An 18399-nucleotide genomic window follows, 5' to 3' on the forward strand; every position below is an offset into this window, starting at 1 on the left:
CTACAAATCACATGTAATTTACAATGATTTACACATTAGTGGATAATTGAATGGGTCTGCAGGGTGCAGCCTCAGAAGTCCAAAAGGTTAGATGGCCACTAGATAAAAGACTTGCTTTGAAATTAGTGCTGCAGATGTTTCATATTGCAGTCACAGCCCTCAATCTAAAGTCAATTTTGTTCTGATCTTGTAGCATCCAGTATCTGCTAATTCTCATCTGATATTATGTGACCTAATACAGCTACACAGTGCGTATAACCCACAGTAAGCCTAACCAAATTATAAAATTGTACTATTTTGGACCTTGGTAATGAGTTTAAACTGTAGTAGTGCTGCTGCTACTGTTGACATCTGTCCTATAACTGCATTAGATGACAAATATGGATGTATGTACACTAGACGTAATTATTGTTTTAAGTGCTCAACTGCATGCTGTTTACAATCTTTTTTTTCTTTTCTTTTTTAATATGCATGAGCTACATGTAAAGATAAAGATAAAGATAAAGATAAACTTTATTCATCCCGAAGGAAATTGTTTTGCCAGAGTACAGTTAAAGCAAGCAAAACAGTTAAAGTAAACAAGTAATTAACATGTACATCCTAGCGTGTAAAATCCTAATGGTAAGGCCACATAATAAAAAAAAAATGGGATGAAGACCGGACATGAAAAAAAAAAATTAAATTGCCCTTTTCACTTACACATTACACATCTCTATCCGACATCTGCAAAAGGCCACACCATACATCCCTGTCTACTTTTACAGCTTGCCAATATAGAAATTAAAGTGTCTCTAATGCTTGCAAGCAGCCTAAGTGAAATATGGGGGTATCAATGCTATAGGTGTGGATTATTGACAGAACTACTTTTGCCTCTGTCAGCAGTGAGCGATGTCCCTTGCTGCTGTAGTTGCATTCAACAGCTAATACTTATGTGTACATTTATGACAAGGGGCCCTGGCTTAATGGATTGATTTACTCACAGTTCAATTCCCATTTTGTGCATGGATTTCCTGTCACTTTCATGAAGGATTCCGCATCAGGAGAGGTCTCTCTCTTCCCCCTGAACCTCACTCCCTGAAGAAAAAATGATCTTGTAATACATTGCTGTCTTTAACAAATGATGACTTAAACCTTTTTTTTTTATTATTGTTTTTCTGTCTTGGTATTTTTGCCTCCAATAGATGGATAGTGATTGTACATTTCTGAGAACAATCCTGAGATTTCTTGTTGAGTGGCTCTTGTATAAAGTGCTAACACAGTAGCTCATTAGTGGCTTATATCCATCGTCTCTGCTCGTATGGCACATTTAAAGGAGCGAGAAAACAAACAAAAGCATGAGTACTTCTGTCCTGTGGTACAGATGTTATGTTGATTGCAACCAAAAAATTGTTCTGCTGTCTGGAGATAAATATTACTGCTGAAAAAGACTGGAGAGGTTTTTGAAGACACTGCAAGGACTCAGAAGGCTATAGCATGAAGATCTTTGTTGACCAAGGAACCCCCAAAACCAGCAGAAGGAGCATGTCTGTGAAGAGATGATTGCTGCTTTGAATCTTGTTCATGAGTGACATAAGAATGGAGCATTAGATGGCTTGGTGCAGCATTAGCAGTATTGCGGGCTTTGTTCTGGACCATCATAACGAAGAGGGAGCTGAGCCAGAAAGCAAAGTTTTCGATTTACCAGTTGATCTACAATCCAAACCTTAACCTATGGGCATGAGCTCTAGATGGTGACAAAAGAAGAACTAAATTGCAGGTACAGGCAGATGAAATGAGTTTCCTCCGTAGGTTGGCCTGGCATGGCCTTTGGGATAGACTGAGGAGCTTGCCATCCAGAGGGAGCTTGTGGTAGTGTTGTTGCTCAAGGGGAGCCAGTTGAGGTGGTTTGGATGCCTGATTCGGATGCCTCTTGGCCGACTTGTTGGTGTGGCCGATGGAGATATGTGCCACTGGCATCTTTTGTTGGAAATTTAAACAGAAGGTTGACGGGGGGTATGATGGTGGAAGGAACTGGTGTCCCAGTACCAGAAGTGTACCAGTTGATGGGTATAATGATACTCGTGAAACTGTTATCTTAGTACCAGCATGAGAGCTGGATTTGTTGAATAGGTGGATAGAAATGAGTGACACTGGCGTTCCTGTGCCAGAGGGAGCCAGAATTGTTCAGGTGAGGGATAGAGATTAGTGAAACTCGCATCTCTGTGCCAGAATGAGAGCCGAAACTGTTGAAGTGGAGGATAGAGATGAGTCAAGCTGGAATCCTGGTGCCAGAATGAGCCAAAATTGTTTAAGGAGGTAATAGAGATGAGTCAAAACTGGCGTCCCAGTGCCAGCAGTGTAAGAAGCACACTGTTGATGAGGAAAAAGAAGTTAGTGAAACCTGCATCTTGGTACTAGAATGAGAGCTGAAACTGTTGAAGAGAAGGATAGAGATGAGTCAAACTGGTATCCCGGTGCCAAAATGAGCTGAAGTTGTTTTAATGGGGGATAGAAATGAGTCAAACTGACATCCTGGTGCCAGAATGTGCCGAAATGTTTTAGGCGGAGGATAGAGATGAGTCAAACTCATCAAAGTTGGACTTCTGTATTTCTTTGACCCACACTTGAGGTTGTGAGGTTGTGAGGGTAAACAGCTCAAGAATGACCGCCGCTGCAGATGGAGCATACCTGTTGGTATCTGCACTGAAAGTGATGGAGAATCTGGCATCCCAGTGTTTAAAGGTAGAGATTTGTTGGAATGGTAGGAATCAACACAGAAAATTGATGACTGATGTGGTACAAAGCAGTTGTGAGGGCAGGCCAGTCCAGATTAACCACTACTGTAGAAGAAGCAAGTGTGCAGGTGTTTGCGCTAAGGCTTGCTGCAGCCAGCTAGGTTAAGACAGTTGCAGACAGTTTGTCCTTGTATCTGAAGCACTGGTTTTCTTAAAGACGATGCCTTGTGGCAGGGACATGGGAATGAGAAGCTTTGTGGCCTTAGGAATAGCAGCTAGCAGTGAAGATGATTCAAGGAGAAAGATCTGCTTCGAATTGTGGACAGTACATGTGGTGGCTGGGTAACTCAATTATCCTCATTTGTGACGTTTTAAAGATTACTGTGCAGAAAAGGTGCAATGATACAGCTCTTAATAGCAATGCCCCCAGTAGGTGTCTCAGATGAATTGTTGGAGGCAAGCTGCTGCGTTTGAGGCAATCTGAATGTAAGAATGATGGATGCCTGTGTCTCCAGGATGGAGGGCTATGTTGAGAAACTCTTTTACTATGAGCTGGCAGCCCAGTACTGATAGAGACAGAGAGAGAAACATTGCTGGGAAGGGTTGATGGAAAGGACGAACTGGCAACTGGTTCAGGATAGAGATAGATAGAGATGTCATGATCAATAGCAAAGCCATGGCGTCTAACAGGGTTGAAAGCTCTATGAGTTTGTCAGAAGTTGAAATAGTTTGACTTTATTGTCAGTGAGGTGGCAGATGAAGACTTTCTCTTATGAAAGTGTTTCTGTCTGAAGACCCACGGTGATCTGGCTGAAGACTTCTCTGGACACTGGTCTGCTTTGGACATCAATGCTGGAGCAAATGGAAGTTGAAGAGGTAGTGATTCCGTTTTGGTGTTCCCTGAGAAGACCCTGCCTGGTTGTAGATGGGATTGGATGAGGAGTGTCTGATGTGACTGGAGAAAAAAGTTGTCTCTTTGGGATGAGCAACGCTCTTAATGGCATTTCTGGAGTGACATCAATCCCCTCATCTCTGAGGCCTCGTTACCTCCACCAAGGAGGTTGTGTTTTAGCCAGCATTTATCTGTTTGTTTGATAGTTTGTTTGTTTGTTGGTTTGTGTGTTGTTGGTTTTTTTTGTTGGTTTGTTTGTTTATTAGCAAGATAACTTAAAAAGTTCTGAACGGATTTGAATGAAATTTTCAGGAAATGTTGATAATGGCACAATGAACAGATGATTAAATGTTGGTGATGTTCTAGCTTACCATCTGGTTATTTTCTTATAAAACAGTAAATGCTGTTCAGTGTCACCGTCGCTCAGAATGCTGTCGTTGCGCCATTTGTCCACTAGATGGAGCTCTGACTCCATTCAATCCTTCAGTCCTCACCGATGTATTCTCAGTAGTACAGGAGTAAGCTACAGTCAGGCTACATTACAGGAGTGGGCTGAGCAGAGCTTGTCGTCACATAAGTTCATAACCACATTGTGACGTTAACAATGACTCAACATGTCTCCTGTTATACTTTAACTCTCTTTGCCATGTGTCATGACGACTGACGTGTGCTTCATTGCATCGGTCATGCTTTCATTTATGTTGCACTGCTGAAGTTGTGCTAACCTAGCTTAAGTTACTCCCAGTCCGTTTATGTTAGTAATAACATTGCTGTAGTCAAGCCAACCGTTAGCTAACAGCTTAAAAGCCAGCAAGTAACTGCAGAAATAACATAAGTGTACAAGATATTTGAGTACAGAAAGACAGGTCATCACTCCATCAGCTTGTTATTAGTGATGCCAATGTTGATTCAAATGCTAAAGGTATGTTTTGATTCTCCATGAATCTAATCGTGTAGATAAAATGAATGCAAGACTTTAACATTGGCTGGAAATCACAATATGGTGGAAATGAGCTGCTTGGCGAAGGTCTGCGCTCTCCGAGTGCTTTTCTAGTTGTGGATTAGGCTGACTGTCGTGGAAGAGATCTGCAGCCAGGTTGGACGTTCAATCCTGATCTTAATCTTGATTCAATGAATAAATTCACTTTAACAAAAAAAATGTTCCTGGTGATAATGTTGCCCCTGAATGTATGTACGAAAGTAATTTACTTATGTTGGAACTTTGCTTGATGTAAGTTGATATAAATCACACATTAGTATTAAAGCTTTACTAGGCAGTGAAGGGTCTTAACTAATGCACAGCTTTATTCCTATACCAGGGTCTGCTGAGTCCAACTAAGGCCCTGAGATACCACAATAAATCACTGACTGATCATTCAGTTTCATCAGTATTTGGATTTTAGTTTCATCTTAGATCTAGAACATTTAAAAAAAAGCTATCCAACAGCGCAAATAGCACGGAATCTAATTTATTTATTTCAAACTGTCAAGTTAATTGAACCTATTTACAAAAGAAATTAAGAAAAAATAGTAGTTTACAGACTATCATTGTATGTAAACAAAGTAGGCCTGATAACCTACCTGGTTACTGCAGTCTGGTCATTATTTTCCTTAGGATTGTCTTTACAAGCAACCCATGACAACACACGGTCATTTGTCCCATTGCTGAAATAAAAATTTAAAAAAAAATAATAATAAAAAAATCCTAATGCAGCTTTAAGTTGCAAAGCGAAGAACATGATTCTCAGCTCAGACAGCTCTGTTCCCCGTGTTGCCTGAATCACTTTAGCAAAGTGCTTTTTACTTCTATTTATTTATCGTGGGAAACACCGTGGAATCTGCACATACCCACAGCTAACAGTATATCCACGGTAGAAAGGGTGATGAATGCACTGCCACCTGTTTCCCTTGACTCTATGGTTTTATGTGAGCAGTGATGTAGTGCTTTCAGCGCCGAGCGTGTCTCCGAGCACAGCAGGCAAACGCTGTTGCTCCAAGTCTTGTGGACTTGTTGACTTGGCGAGCCTCTAGCTTTGAATTCACACTGTGTCGTGTCTGCTTCCTTCTGATTCATCTCAAATTTGCATATTTTCAAATTATCTCTGCTTTTGTTGCAAACCTCGGTGGAATTTGCATAGCACAATCCCAGTGAGTCATCTCCGCATAATACCGTGTTCCCTAAATGGAAGACGCTGCTCTAGGCTGCAGTCGATGTTGTAGCTAAAAGCTGCCTCTTGCTAGAGTTGATGGTGATAGTACTTTGCTTCACACTCTGAGAAGGAATGAAATTCTCAGTCTGGGTGGCCAACTCTTACATAACAATATGACTGGTTGAGATGCCTATCACTCCCACAGTGCTGACATTCTTTCACCGTGCCGTCCTGTTCTTTTGGTCTTACAGTAGCTACAGTGCCGTGAAAAAGTGTTTGCCCCCATGTCATAGTCTTAGTTTTTTTGCATGTTTTCCCCACTTTAATGTTTAAGATCATCAAATAAATGTAAATATCAGACAAAGATAAAACACAAAATGAAGTTTTTAAATGATGATTTTATCTTTTAAGGAAAAAAAAACTATTCAAAGCTACCTGGTCCTGTGTGTGACAAAGTAATTACCCCTTAAACATAATAACTGGTTGGGCCACCATCAACAGCAACAGCAACAACTGAAATCAAACGTTTTCTATAACTGGCAATGAGTCTTCCACGTCTCTGTGGAGATATTTTGGCCCACTCTTCTTTGCATAATTGTTTGACTTTAGCAGCACTGGAAGGTTTTAGAGCATGAACGGCTGTTTTAAGGTCATGCCACAGCATTTCAATCAGATTCTTTTCCTGACTTTGACTAGGCCGCTCTAAAACCTTCATTTAGTTTGTTTTTTAAGCCATTCAGAAGTCAACTTGCTGTGTTTTGGATCATTGTCCTGCTGCAGAACCCAGGTGCACTTCAGCTTGAGGTCACAAACTGATGGCCACATACATACACAAATCAGTGCATATGTTTAAATGGCACAAATATTTTTTACCACCTTATCATGGTTTTTCCAACTGAATAAGTTGTGTTTTGTGCATTTTAATGTTCCATCTATATATTTGTTATTTGCATTCCTTTTTCCTCCTCTTAGATTTTATCTCTCATTACATGCATGTATGTAGATTCTATTACTTACATTATAAATGTGTTGAACTGTTAAATTCCATTTTCATCAATCAGCCACAACATCAGAAACACCAGAAGGTGTCGTGGATGATACTGATGATCTCATTAAAGTGCAGTGTTCTGCCGGGACACCTTGGGTCCTGGTATTCTTATGGATGTAACTTTGACACTTATGTACGTGCACAGGACCCACTGCTAATGTCCTAGTGCCAGACCCTCGGGACGCCAGTCAGAGTGGCCTACATGTTAGGCAGGTAGTTCTCATTTTGTTGGAGATTAGCGTATGTGTGTTGCATACGTAATATGAGGACTGAGTTTGATGAAATGCTATAGCACTTACAGAACCGTTTTTTAGAAGCACAACAAATTCGGTATAATGATGAAATAAAATGAAACATCCTTTTTTAATTTTTTAATTACAAGTAAATTACTCTAATTTCAGAGCAATCAGCAAGCAAGCAATCAAAAGCCCACATCAGTTAAGCCCTGCAAATTACATTTCTACCACTGTGAGTCTGGCAGGTCCTAATGTTACAATAAAAAAACAAAAATCTCTGGCCGTCACAGGATGAGCTCTTCGTGGAATGGCCTCCTACCTTGTCAGTAAAGATGCAAAACTTTTTCAACACCTGCTCTGTCTTTTGTGTTGCAGTGCCTTCGTTCTGGGGGCTGGTAAACTCGGCCTGGAACCTGTGCTCAGTTGGGAAGAGGCAGTCCCCAGTCAACATCGAGACCAGCCACATGATCTTTGACCCCTTCCTCACACCAATAAAGCTAAACACAGGCGGGCGCAAGGTAAGGACACTCAAATGCAAACACACGCTCTAATCTCTGCTGTCTGCTTGATGGATCCTGAAGCTTTGTAAAAGTGGTTGTACCTCTAAGATGTCACACTGCACTGCTTTAGTGCTATTGTGGAGGTTGCTGTTTCAGCTCTATTGTGATTTGATATGGTGTGTATTCCTGATTGATGCTCCTGAATGCTGTTTGTGTTGGCTTACAATGTTAGCTATTTGTCTAATGAACACTCTCCTGGAGATAAAATACGGCACAATTTACCTGTTCAAAATGCACAATGCTTGTGTTGTGGTTCAAGAAAAGCCCCAACTGTATCTTAAGGGCTTTACAGATGTAATCCTGCAGCCTTACAGCAGATTAGTCAAGCGCATTGTTTTATTATTTTCCCCAGTACAGTGGTGCAGAATTTGGTTCTAGTGTGTACTATATGACAGCAGATAATTGGGAAGACTTTACAGATGGGCTGCTTTTAAAAGTACCCACTTGCATGGCCAGATTAATGTTGTGATTAATGTCTGTTTACATTCCAGTGGTGAGTGTAGGGTTAGTCTCGGGCAATGGTAGTTGAGTGTGTGTGTGTATAGGACAAATTGCAGATTACCTCCGATGGTACACTGCTACAATGGATGTCTTCATGTAACAACAGGTAGATGAATAGGGGCCTAAGGACATGCAGGTAAGTCCTTAGGCCCCCTATTTGATCAGGTTTTGGTTCTTGGGACCATTGGGGGAGTTCAATCTTAAGAATTGAATTGTAGGTCTGTCTACGAATACAATATGATTTGAAGAGACACTTCTGATTAGAATAATCACGTATACATTTCCTCACTGGCATAACGTCTCCTTAAAATGAAAATTAAATGTAACAATCTCGTCCTTTTGCAAGGGCTCCCCCACTGCTCCCTCAAGGGCACCACTTTGAGAGAAGCTACCCTGCAGAGTGTCCAGAGTGAGGACATTACTCATAGTGGCACTGTTTTATTGTTATTAGGATAAATCCTGTGGAATGAGATGGGAGCTGAGAAACACATAGAACCAGAACTGGTATATTTAGAGCTATATCTCAATGTCAGTGTTCTAGAAAATATGTCTGGTCGATTCAATAAGAGTTATGCCATCTTTTGACTATTTCCACTGAATAAAACGTCAGCATTTGGTAATTAAGTCTAAGACAACACAACACCATGATCTGTTTTATGCGAATGTTTCCTTGATAAGCGACATCTTGAGTTTTTCAAAGAAGTTACCATTCTCTCTAAAGAGTGACCACAGAGGTGAGTTTATTGTTTTTGATCAGGAAACTAATGAAGCTGATATCTGAAATTCAAAACAGGAATGTAGGACTGGAAATGAATTACAGTTTTAAAAGGTTTGTAGCATTTTCTAAAAGGCTGTTTTTTCGTCTGTAGTCACCAGCACAGCCATGTATGTGGTAACCCGGTCATCTAGTGCAGGACATAGTTTGGGTTGAGGTATAAAACTGTCAAATGTTGGTTCTTGTCAGCCCCACTGTTAAAAAGATCACAAAGGCTATGTTCGACTTGTACAAAAGTGTGATTAGTTGCCTAAGCCTAACATTGACGTTAACCTTCACCACAATGACAGCATATAAGAAGTTTGTTTTATTTGTTGTGGGAGACGCTGCCAAGTGACCTGCAGTATTCTGTTTTCTCAGCTTTGAGAAGTTGTCTATGCAGATGTAAATAGTTTGCTATACATTGTAAAATAGTATACGGGAATCTACTGGAATAAACTAACCCTAGTCATTAATTTAGTTAAATATATATATATTTTAAATAGTCAAAAGTAGCTGCAATCAGAACATAAGTCTGCAACCTGTATATGCAGTACAACACATATAACACATTGCATATTATTTCCAACACATCTAATTGAGTATAGGCAAGTGAAGATACACCAGATTGTATCAATTGTCATAGGAATCCCAAAAAGTCAAACTATATAGGTAATATTGCCCTACTGTCTGATCCAGTAAATATACCATCAGCACCCATAGATAAGCTGCAAAAAGTCATTAAAAATAAGGAACTAGCACGTTTATGGTGTGACAATGTTGTGATAAAGGTTTAGCTCAAAAACAACTTTAAAAAAAGATTGTAGCTGTTCTTCAGTGAATGCTTCATTGTCGTTAGAGGACATTCAGATGACTAAATCAAATATTCTGATGGGGGCAAAAATCCTCCCACCTGAATGACTATTTACATCATCTTACATATTTCCTGAAGACAGCCCATGAAAGCATAATATTGCAGAAAAGTTTTTCACCACTCTCCACATTTTTTAAAATTAAGTCTTGGCACCAAAACCGACCTGTGACGGCACCCACCAGTCACTCAAAGCACCCAAATGATAGCCCTAAATGTGCATAACTTAACAACTAACCTGTAATTGATTTCAAATGGGTAAGTTATTCAAAGAGTCTTAAATAAGGGTTGACTTCATTTGTAGTCCCTGATGTTGCCAATTTTTCATAATGAGCTGATAGAACAAACAATTTATGGGGTCATTTTGTACAAGTAGATAATCTAAAAAAAACATTGTAAGTGTCAATATTACTATTATGTTCACTATCAATTTCCAAAGTCCATTGGTGATCTCTTCATTGCATTAATGAAATCAATCTTCAACTAAACTGACATCAGAATTCGATTAGATCAAACTTTATTGTACTCGCTTTTGCAGTTGTGGTTGTAAAAGATTGCAACTTGGTGTCACATTAGGCTTTAAGGACCACCATCACTGACAGCTCACAGTACCACCCACATAAACCTAAGTTCAACTTTCTCATTTATCTCTCAGAAAAGTTTCCAGAGTCCAAAAGCCATTTTGGACTCTCTCTTTCTTTCTTTCTCTCTTCCTTTATCCCCCCCAACCCCACCCCTCATCTCCTCTCTGCAGTGGCCCAAATGTAATCTGTTGTGTCTCCATCTCTCTGAGCACCTGAGCTGTCAGCCGGTGAACACGAAGCTGGCTTCACCTTGTCATTGCTGATTCATCCCTGCTCTGTCTCTGGCTGTTTGGCAGCCAGTCAGCCTTGGCCAAACACGCTACGGAGACCGGTAAAGAGCTTCTGCTTTGGTTCGCCGAGGCTCAGCTCACCACCTCGACACAGAGAGAGCTTAAGCCCACTTTTTTTTGCCCAGGAGGAAAGCAAAGAGAAAGATTAACCCCCCCTCCCCAACCCCCCTTTCTTCTTACAATACACAACAGATGCATGAAAATGGCTGAGAGAAAATGAACTCCTCTTTTAATAGATTTTTGTGCTGCCCTGTTCAATGGCTAATGAACAGCTAAAGGAAATTTAATTGACCTCCAAAGAGAAATTTTAATTAATGAGGGGGAGACATGTGAGGCTATGTGCAATGAATTGAAGGAATCACAGTTATTAAAAAGCCACTATTAATTGAATATTTTCTCTGCCATAGATGAGCTGCAATTACTTGTAGAGATTTTAATGAATTTAATCACTTTTGAGCCTGGGAGGTGGGAAAAAGTGATTTTGGAGTTCTCCCTCTCTTCATGAAGTGTTTTCCTCACATTTATGAATAGTGCTTATAAAACAGGATTAGAAGTCTTTTGTCACTTCTTTCCTGCTTTATATTTCAGACTAAATGTGTGGGGAATCTATTAGCGCTGTGGAATTGGTGACATATTCGGTTATGCAGGACTCTCACCTGCTTTTGTTCTGATGCTTTAAAGTTAGGTGTGTATGTCCAGAGGCACTAATACCCCTTTTTCCCCAAGTTGGTTCCAGTGCGAGTTCCATGCTAGTGCCTGACTTCACACCAGTTCTTTGTGTTTCCACCACTTAAGCACCGGCTCCAGTCTCTCAAAACTGGTGCTTAGCGAGCACCAACTCTTTGCTGGGCCAGAGCTAAGAACTGAGTAGGTCAGGGGCTGGGGCGGGGTTATCGTGATCCCGAGACCGATGAATGGGATGCACAAGTGCTGATTTGTGTCGTTTTTTGCCAGGACGTCTCTGATCCGATCGCAGATGTATTGGAATGAGTCCCGGGAAGTTTTGCACAAACTGTCCGGTACAATTGTGTCCCACCAGCAGCACCACAGTGGTGGACAACAGTTCTTCTATAATTTCAGTGTACTGCGGTATTTACGCTTAGAAATGCAGTCTTCTCATGAAAAATGGAGCGCACCAACGTACGCTGTTTATTCCACTCATAGAAAAGACCGCTTGAGAAAAAAATCACTGGGTTTCATCTTGGACAAATCTGACATTAGAACACTCTAGTTTACTCTTTTTAAAGTCATTCTTGGTCACACACCGGTCTGAGCACCGCGGCCACCATTAGCAGCTACCACAGCCTGTTATGTGGGGTGTTCAGGGAACATCGTAAATTGTAGAGTCTATTGATAAGAAAACGTTCATGCAGTCATATGTTTTATCTGTGACAAGGTGGGAAGTGCGAACAAATGAGAAAGTTGGTCACACTGGTAAAAAAGTTAGTCTGGAGTCCTGCATGGACTTCCGTGTGGTGCGAGCGTTGTTCAGTAAACGGTTATGTATGCAGTGACGTATGGCGTGGCTCTAACTTGGCTCCTTGCAGATGGAAACGCAAACAGATTCTTAGGAGGTGTGAGATTTGAACCAACTAAGTGCTGGTACTAGCACCAGCACAGAACTAGCACCTGGTTCTTCTTGGTGGAAAAGGGGTTTCAGTGTGATCAGTTAAAAAGAGTGCTTTTTAGAAATTATATCCAGTTACCTGGAATTCTGAGTTGAGTTAAAGTTGTGTTTTTAAAGCTTTAAATCATACTTCTGTTGCTAAACAAGATCCAAATGCTTTTGTGACAGACTTTGACCTTCGCAAACAACAGGAGATCATTTTCTACTTTAGTTTCTGACTTGTTTCTTCCTCTTCTGTTCATGAAAACAGCTTTCTACCATTCTGATCAATTAGAAGAGGAAATCTGACAAGCAGGCAGGCTGATGTGGATGTTTGTGTGTGCTATTGGCACTCATGAATCTGCCTAATTACAGGGAGTGTTATGTAGAACAACAAACAGCAGGCTCTTGGACAACAGCTGTACTTCCACTCTGAAGGGAATAAACACATTCTCCATTTTGCCCAGCCAGCCAGCCAACTAATCAATTACCAGTCAGAGAACCAGCAAGCCAACCAGTCAGCAAAGCTCTCCCTGCACATGGCGATAATATCCTGTGTGTGATACCACCACAGTGTGTGTACCGGTCTGCAGACCAGTGGTGGTCTTGAGTTTTTTCCAGGTTGGATCACTGCAGATATTTATAGGTAGCTGAGGGATCCATATTTGCTCAGCAGACTGAAGTTTTTTTGTTTGTTTGTTTTTTTCATTTGATTCACTGAAGTATGTCCACTGAGAGTTTTAAAGTAAATTACCACTTCACAGATGATTTGTATTCCTTAATCCCCATAATATATTATTATATATGGCAGGGCAATGTGCTATGACTTATAACTTATCAATACAAAACCCTGTCTCTCCAATCATATATTCAACAGAGCAGGATTTGTCACCCTGGTAACCCAGAACATGAAGAAGAAGAAGCTTCAAACGTGTTGTAAAAAGGTTGTATTTTAACCCAAACTGCAATATTTTTTGAAACCTAATCCAGTAGATTTAGTGCCGAAACCTAACCAAAGAGCAAGTGGAAATAAAACTTAGATCTAAAAATACTAGCCCTACAGGGAACCTTAGCCCCGTCCTCCTGGGTGAAAGTCCTGGTGCTCACTTTGTGGCTGCAAGCCTTTTCTACCACACCATAGGTGAGAAAATCCATTTATTTTTGTAGTTTAGTAGTTTTTGGGAGAGAGGGCTGCATTACTATCATACTGGCCTGATTACAGGACAACACCTCTTTTCCAACATCTGATTGAAAGGCACTCTGATAATTGGAAAGACTTCTAGACCGCCAGTAGGAAAACAGTCCTCTCAACTGAATTTTTCTCTTTTGTAAATTGCAAGAGCAAACGTTTGCACAACATAATGTCCTTGGCTGTTTGACAGAATGTCTTCCTGCTTTTATTTTTACAGTACAAGTGTGGGGAGACTATCAACTCATTTTTAATCTGAAATATATTTCTTCCAAGGCCACAAAGCATCTTGCAGGATCCTTTAGGAACTCTGGCAAGTTAAGCTGAAGTAACCAAACACATTTAGGGCTGACTGATTCTTTAGATATATATTGAAAACACTTAAAAGCCCAGCAACATTAGTGCTACCATACAAGTCAGTTACTCTGGCACTGTCCATTCATCATTCATCAGCACTAATTTGCTGAATCCACTATTCTACTCATTCTTAATCAAAGAAGAAGCAGAGGCAGTTTATCTGCTCTTTGATGTATAGTTTATATCAAAGAAGAAAATAGTGTATTTCTTTTCTACTTCTTTTAAAAGTGGTTCAATTGATGTCAGTATTGATATTAAAAAACATTGGGTTGTTGGCTGTATCCGTACTTAAGGTATCAATCTGCAGTGTTGGCTGTATGGGCATATGTGTACTAGAACACTGCATGCCCCTGTGTTCCCTTCTTGGAAGCTGCTGGAACTGTAAATTTCTCTTGGAGATGAATAAAGTATCTATCTATCTATCTATCTATCTATCTATCTATCTATCTATATCTTTAAAAATCTAAGCTGCTTAATGTCACTGATCTGGCAAAGAATCTGTGTCTGTGCTCTTCTTTCATCATGTTTTGTCAAGGATGTCCTTTAGTAATCCATTTTGTTCATGCGCTGTTTCAAATGGCCTTGACAGTAACTTCTAAAAAAAAAGTCACATTTTTGTTTAGGATATAACAGATACCAGATTTTGGCACAACACCCAATAATTAGTGCTGACAGTTCAGTGATAAAATAAAAGATATCACACAGTGTGTGTTGCTTAAGGACTTTGTCCACTGATTCAATTACTCCCTATTGTTTTCATTACTGCCATTTGACATGAAACCTGCATGCTAGTGCAATATGCTGTGAGAGAGAGTCACTTCCTCTGCTTTTATGGAGACCCACAGCTCACTTAAACTTCACATTGCTCTCTAGTCCGGGCAACTCTTATCTCCCCATCTACCATCTCATTCACATTTAGTGTGTTCCCTCCATTACTTGCCCTTTTATGTGTAGCGTCAATACCTCACACAGCTGAATAAAAAAAATTATATGTAGCAAAACTACACTTTATGATTAAAATTGCACTCGTTTATCAGGGGCACCACTCTAGATATTTTAAATAGGCAGTATGAGAGACATTTGTCAGTGATATTTTAGAGTCAATATTAATAATCAATCCAATCCACTTGTATGGATTAGTCTCATTATCGAAAGTCGTAAACTCTGACTTCATCGACCTCCAGTTCCCTAACAAAGAAATACACGGTAGAACCGGCGATAATTATAAACAAACGTTCATTAGCTAACACTACAAACAAGCAATAAACAGCAAATGAATGAATGCAGATAAACAAACTAAATAATTAAACTTGGTCTTCACTGGAAGCAGTTGGTGGAGCAGTAATCAATTTAGAATCACTTTGGAATTGAGAAGCCAATTGTAATTTCTAAATCCACCATTTAGCAGAAAGAAAATGATACTTGCGTAGCCTTTGTAGGAGGGAGAGGGAGGCCGCTACAGGATGTGACGCGATGCTGATATGCTGGATGAGTTAGTTCAGGAACGCAGAGACAGGACGGCACCTTAGCTACGAAGAAATGTTTGTGCTGTTGCATTGTCAAAGTAGCTTAAGTAGCCCAACTTTAAGTAAAACATAGAAAAACTAACTCAAACTTAAGTTGTAGAAAATCTTGAGTAAAAATAAGCCACAGTTATCTAATAAGAAAAAGTTGTCTTAGCAATCATGAAAATGAGGAGACAGTCCAGTAAAAGTCATCAAGTAACAAGCCAACATTGAATTCCAGTGACTTTCTTTTATATATAAAGCTTTGAAGCCAAATTCAAATCAGCATCTAACAAATCATCGATGTGTCCATGATTAAACTTCACTGTCCAGGAGAGGTCAGAGGCCAAATATCTTTAGTATTTACTTTTAGTGAAATTCTTAAATGCATGCATTTAATTGGTAAATGTCTGTGATCATTAAAGCAGACATCCCACTAAACATGTGACTAAAATGATATCTAACATGATATGTTTATCTCATACGGTTCCTGAAATAATAATAAAAGATGTAAACATGCAAGCACAAATTTGCAATTTCACAATACATGAAAGTACATTTCTAAGAATACAAGCATACACATTCAACAATAAGAAAATTAGGACTGAAGAATTATATACTCGGGATAAGAGTTCCTATGTCCTTTATGGCTGCGACAGAGAGAAAGGAGGCGTTTGTGTGTCATTTCACCAACACTTCAGATTCAATGTGTTCTTCACTGGTCCTACTCAACCTGGTACCACAGACTGGCCGCCAGTGTTGTTGCCATCACCTCAGTGATGCTGAATTTTCTTAATTTTCAGATTGAAACTGTTCAGTTAATTAAGGTATAATAAGTTCTGTGTGTTAGAGGTCAGGAAGGTCAGGAGGTCATCATATAAAGTGCAATCTCCTTATCGCCGAGTTGTGGTTTTCCTCAGAATTGACTCTTTATGACCCTTATTAGGTTCTGGTGAAGGTGGGGTACGTCCTGTTGCCTCCAAGTGGGTCGTGAGTTTTCATTTTGTAGCAATGATCCAATCTACAGATGTTCCATTTAGGTGGGAGTTTTGGGTTAGCTGTCCTCTGAAATGGTTTCTTACCAAATTTACAGCTTTGGGAGGGAGTCTCCGGATTCTCTTTGCGTTGCTTTGGAGTGTTCTGATACATGTGTGTTTGATGACTGTCACTGTCATGGGATATACAGAGACCCAGGCACAGACAGAGAACACAATACACCAAGTAACAGTTTAACAATTTATTCAGGTATAAATACAACATAAGGGAATTAGCACAGGGAGTCTGACTAATGGTACAATAGCAGCAACTACAGTAGATGGCAGAGAACTGTGCTATCATAGACAAACTGACCATGACAAACTATGAAAGACCTAAAGTAACAAAAGGAAGTGTGAACCATGGGGAATTGTACAGACTTAATAGGACATTAAATGTTTGTCTAGGCAGGGAACTAAACAGAACCAAGTAGCACGTGGCTAGGAACATTGTAAGGAACAGGAGGTACAAAATATGACATGCACACAACATGATATACACAGAGCTGAGTGCACACTGTGCGGCTATCAGTAGCATACAACACACAAGCAATAGGAATTAACATTACACTGACAAGTGAACTCAACGAGTAAAGCACAAGAGTTAAATACAACTGACAGACAATATATGCAATTCATAAACAATGACTAGGCATGCTATGAAAACCAACTACTTAGCTGACAGTCAGACATGGAAGAGTGGTCAGGAGAATGCGGGCAAAGGAGGTGAATGGGGTGACTGGAGGAATCCGAGAGCGTGTGTCTTTGGGTGGCAGAGTAAATGAATAGGTAAAGATGAGGTAGGATCTAGGTGGGTTAGGAACACTGTCAGCACAAAGCAGAAATCCCAACTGGGCGTGGTATGGAGAACCAGGCAGAAGAACAATAGATTAGCAACAGCAGACCAACAAAGCAGAATCAGAACAAGAGTTAATGGGTTAAAGCGCAACGGTCCGGCATCGGGTGATGAACCAAGCCCTTCTCTTATGGCAAGTGGCGATTGTAGACAGGTGAGCCACTCCCCAGGTGTCCACATTCAGCTGATTACCCAATAGGGATTCCTCACACATATGCACACACACATACGAGGTGTGTCAGAAAAGTTCCAGGACTGGTGTCACAAAAGATATATTTCAAACTCAAACTACAAACTACAAGTTTTCGCCTTCAAACGATCAACCAGCACGTCTACAAAGACGTCCTGCAGCGTTTGCTTCGTTCAGTCCATGAGAAGAGGTGAGAGTTGTGGCAGGACAAGTCGTGGCTGCTTCACCATGACAACACGCCTGCTCACAATGCCCTGAGCATCCAACACTTCCTGGCTGAGAACAACATCACCGTGCTGGAGCAACCTCCCTACTCACCCCACCTGGCTCTGTGGGATTTTTTCCTCTTCCCCAAACTCAAGGGGTCATCAAGGGGACCCATTTTGAAAACATGGACGACATCAAGATGTCTGTGACGACAGAGCTGCAGAGGATCCCAGAAGAATCCTTCCAGGAGTGCATGGTGGTGTGGCAGAGAAGGCTGGGAAAGTGTGGAAGACTCCACAGGGATTACTTCGAAGGGGAAAACTTGTAGTTTGTAGTTTGGATTTGAAATATATCTTTTCTGACACCAGTCCTGAAACTTTTCTGATACACCTCGTATGCACCTCACCTACGCCCACAAGAGGGACGAGGAAAAGGAGGGAGAACTCCCAGTTAAGCAGGAAATCAGAAGGCAACGCTGGATTGTTGGGTTCTCTGATCTCTGTATAACATTTGTAAGGTCTTCACTTTAGTATGTGAAGTACTATGAGATGTCATGTGTCGTGAATTGGTGCTATATAAATTGAATTGAATTGAATTGACAGAAGGCTGGGAAATGTACAGGAACAGGTCTGATCCACAGAGCTTTCAACTGACTACTTACAGGACATGAGGGATCTGTTGCTAACATCTTGGTGCCAGATACCACAGGGCACCTTTAGAGGTGTAAGTGAGGCTGTTTTGGCACCATGTAATGCGCTAACAGCATTATAGGCATCCAAGGCCATCCAGGAAAGAAAGGCCCTGGCAGCACTTCAGAGAGACCATCTTGCCAGCGAATAAAGGAAGATGCACAGT

The 18399-nt window shown here is 40.6% G+C and overlaps 1 protein-coding gene across 1 annotated transcript in view; it reads left to right on the plus strand.

Annotated features, from left to right (window-relative positions):
* LOC103361575 (carbonic anhydrase-related protein 10) overlaps window positions 1-18399 on the plus strand; it is a 354679-nt gene that overhangs the window by 146463 nt on the left and 189817 nt on the right. Inside the window, exon 3 of the mRNA XM_008287693.1 lies at window positions 7416-7558. Within this exon, the coding sequence (XP_008285915.1) occupies window positions 7416-7558 (143 nt within the window). The remainder of the gene's footprint in view (window positions 1-7415; window positions 7559-18399) is intronic.

The sequence above is a fragment of the Stegastes partitus genome, unplaced genomic scaffold (assembly GCF_000690725.1).
Source record: "Stegastes partitus isolate 25-593 unplaced genomic scaffold, Stegastes_partitus-1.0.2 Scaffold514, whole genome shotgun sequence".
Classification (NCBI taxonomy): domain Eukaryota; kingdom Metazoa; phylum Chordata; class Actinopteri; family Pomacentridae; genus Stegastes; species Stegastes partitus.